Consider the following 3,214-nt stretch of genomic DNA (forward strand, 5'->3'; position numbering starts at 1 on the left):
TTTACTGATTTTTTATTACTATTGATAATATGCGGACCAGGTTCAAATATCCAATGCATTTGATGCATCTCAGGTCTATTTCAACCCACCAATAAAGGATACAGATGAGTTTATGAAAAGGTTTTGATAACATATTAATAAATTAGATAAAGCTTAAGGAATATTATGATGAAACTATGTTAATTTATGTTTTTACATGGTTGAACCGTCCAATGCTTTGACAACATTTCAATCCGAAAAAGACAAAATTGAGAGGGAATTAAGACGTGATAAGTGGTTGCTTTTCCCACAGAAAGACATTGGAGAGCTTCTTGCATCAACTCAGGTTATATTTATAGATTCAATATATGTTTTAGCAGTGATTTATTTGTCAAACACTAATTTGTATATATTATAAATGTAGATTGGGCAATGCAGAATCATTAGCACAATCTATGCTATTGATAAGGATTGGGGATGGTACTATTTCGGATGCAATGCTTGCCAGGGAAAAAGGTTCTTCCGTTTTCAACTTCAGTGAAAACAGTGAACGGAAAAGAGACTAAATCTCATGTTTGGTGGTGTGAAGGTTGCAACCAAAAAATTACAGATGTCTCACCAAAGTAAGTTTTCTTTTACAAAACACAGTTTCTGAATAATCAAAAAGTTTTCATGCCTAATTTAATTATGTTTATTATATTATGCAGGTTCAAGATTCATGTGATGGTTAAGGATGGTACTGGAGAAGTTACCCTCATGTTATTGGACTGGACTGCACAAGGAATTGTGCCTGAGACTGCTCTCAACCTTCTCGATGGTTCATTTGATGAGGTATACTATATTTCATAAACTATTAATTATAACTACATTCATTTTACAGATGCAAGTAATTGATTATAACTCTATATTCATTATACAGCTAGAAGATATTGATTCATTTCTTGAAGCTATTACTTCTTTGGTTGGTAGAACTTTCATGTTTGGAGTTTTCATTGAGAAAGACAATATTACAAGCAAAAGTGGGAATTTTAAGGTTGGTAAAGTATGGGATGAACTAAGTATGCTATTGACAGCTGGTGTCACAGAATCGTGTACTCCATCTGAAACTGGAACTACTAATTATGGTGGTGAAGAGGTATGTTTTGACTTTTTCATATATAAAATTTTAATATTAATTTAAGGACCACAACTATTTGATAGCTAGAGTTTCTATTGTAGGGTTCATTTCTACTAATGGAAAGTGAAGTTAACGAGGACTTTGTAACAACCCCATCATCTAAACGCAATGAAATTGCCATAACCAACGACGCAACTGAACTTACTTCGTCATCAAAGAAACATTGCACCAGAGTGTTTGTGAAAAAAGAAAAAGGTCTCAAGCAGCAGTCAACCTCGGAAAAAAGTGGCTAAGGAAGTGTGGAATTGTGCTTTGTTTTTTTTTCATTATGTTTTCTGTTTGTTGTTTTCTGTTTCCAGTAAATTTGTTGTTTTCTGTTTCCAGTAACTGTGTTCTTTGCAAGTGTTTGGTTTTATTTGAACTTTGATTAGCAATGCAAAGTTATCTGTCTTTTTTGTCTTCCTAAAAAGTCTAAAAATATTGTAAGACTCTAAACTAACGTTTATAGTGAAGGAAATCTTCTTGCATTAAAAAGGTGATTACTTTTTGAATCTGAGATAATATAACATGCATGTGAAGGATTTGTTGTCAGTATCATTTCTTGATAGACAATCTAGATCTGGTTTTAAAAAAAAATCATAAGTAAAATCAAATCATGTTTTCGATTCACTAGAAACTGCGAGTTTACCCCTTAATTTGTCAGGATATATGCTCCTTTTGATTTCGCCTTCGACCGAAGAAGCAAAGCGCACTGTTAACCTTCCTTCGTCTTCCACGGCTCCTGAAGAGAAATATCTACCCTTTTTTATAAATTATGTTTTTTTTTACAGTAATCATGTATTTAGGTTTTTTGTTGACATTTAAAATCTCTTCTATTCATTTGTCTTCAATCGTCAACAACTACCAGTATTCAAAGGTCAGATTTTCAAATTGTTAGCGAGAAAGTGATAATTTTTTCTTCAATTATCTTCCAAGGTGATAGTTCTTCTAAATCAATCTTGATTAAACTGCTATGCATAATAATACAATCCTTTAAAGAATATCAAACATCATCAAGGCATAGAAAATAATATGTCTAACTTTTAATGTTCATGATGCATCTTAAATTTTTAAAGATTATAGGCAAAACATTTAGTACATATCTCATGTATATAAAGGATTTTTCAAGCCGGTGATATATGATATGTGTGTCTATTTTGTAGATAATATAAAATTACCCATGTGCACTATAATCAATATTACCTTTTCTAAGGATTATTAATATAAATTTGGATTTCAAAGTTTCTTATGTGTTTTTGTCCATTATAATTTATAACTTTTTTTTAATCATATTTGCAATAGATGGAGAGAAAAAAAATATGAAAAAGGTGACAAAGAAGCTACACATGAAGATGAGATTTTGGTGATGTTTCAACAAAGGCAAATCAAACTTCGGAATATCAAGATTGGATGGAAGTTAATAGTAGGAACAAAGAGAAAACAATGATTAACCATGAAAATAACTCCAACACAAGCGAATTGTTTTATCTGAGTTTTCTTTTAAACAAGAACAAAGAATCAACCAGCTACACTGATATACAAACTGTAAATGGAGTTTTGTATCCTACCTTTGAAGATGCTTATAATGTTTTTTTTATTTGAACTACAATTTTATCTTTAGGGTTTTTTCAATTTCTCAGTTATTTAGCTCCTTATGTAGCTCCTATATTCGATTATATTCATGCTTACAAATTGATAGATTCAAAACTATTTTATAACGTGTATATTTTTAATTATCAAATTTATTAATTATGTTATATACACATGTGTAAAACATCAGATGTGTATATCTCACAAATGCACAGTTATGCAATTTGACACAGTTAGCCAAAATTATATTAAAGTAAATTTACATTAAACGCAAATATGATTAAAAATACACAAACATAAAATTTAAAATTTTCAAAAAAAAAATAAAACAAAAAAATATCAAAGGCGGGTCAGAATCTAGTCAAATTTATTAAAACAAAATCATTCTTATTTTTTACCCCTACCCCTACCTGGAATATTACTTTTTATGCCACTGGACCTGCCTTTTTTAATAACCAACTTTTACATAATTGTGTCTAATTATACAAT

The 3,214-nt window shown here is 30.2% G+C and overlaps 1 protein-coding gene across 1 annotated transcript; it reads left to right on the forward strand.

The window, feature by feature from the left end:
- The first annotated feature begins 196 nt into the window (after positions 1-196).
- LOC106321403 lies at positions 197-1,389 on the forward strand. The gene is made up of 5 exons (XM_013759680.1): positions 197-325; positions 404-495; positions 687-810; positions 899-1,114; positions 1,198-1,389. The coding sequence occupies exons 1-5, from the start codon at positions 197-199 to the stop codon at positions 1,387-1,389; spliced, it is 753 nt and encodes a 250-aa protein (XP_013615134.1).
- Positions 1,390-3,214: the final 1,825 nt, after the last annotated feature.

The sequence above is a fragment of the Brassica oleracea genome, unplaced genomic scaffold (genome assembly GCF_000695525.1).
Source record: "Brassica oleracea var. oleracea cultivar TO1000 unplaced genomic scaffold, BOL UnpScaffold01556, whole genome shotgun sequence".
Taxonomy (NCBI): domain Eukaryota; kingdom Viridiplantae; phylum Streptophyta; class Magnoliopsida; order Brassicales; family Brassicaceae; genus Brassica; species Brassica oleracea.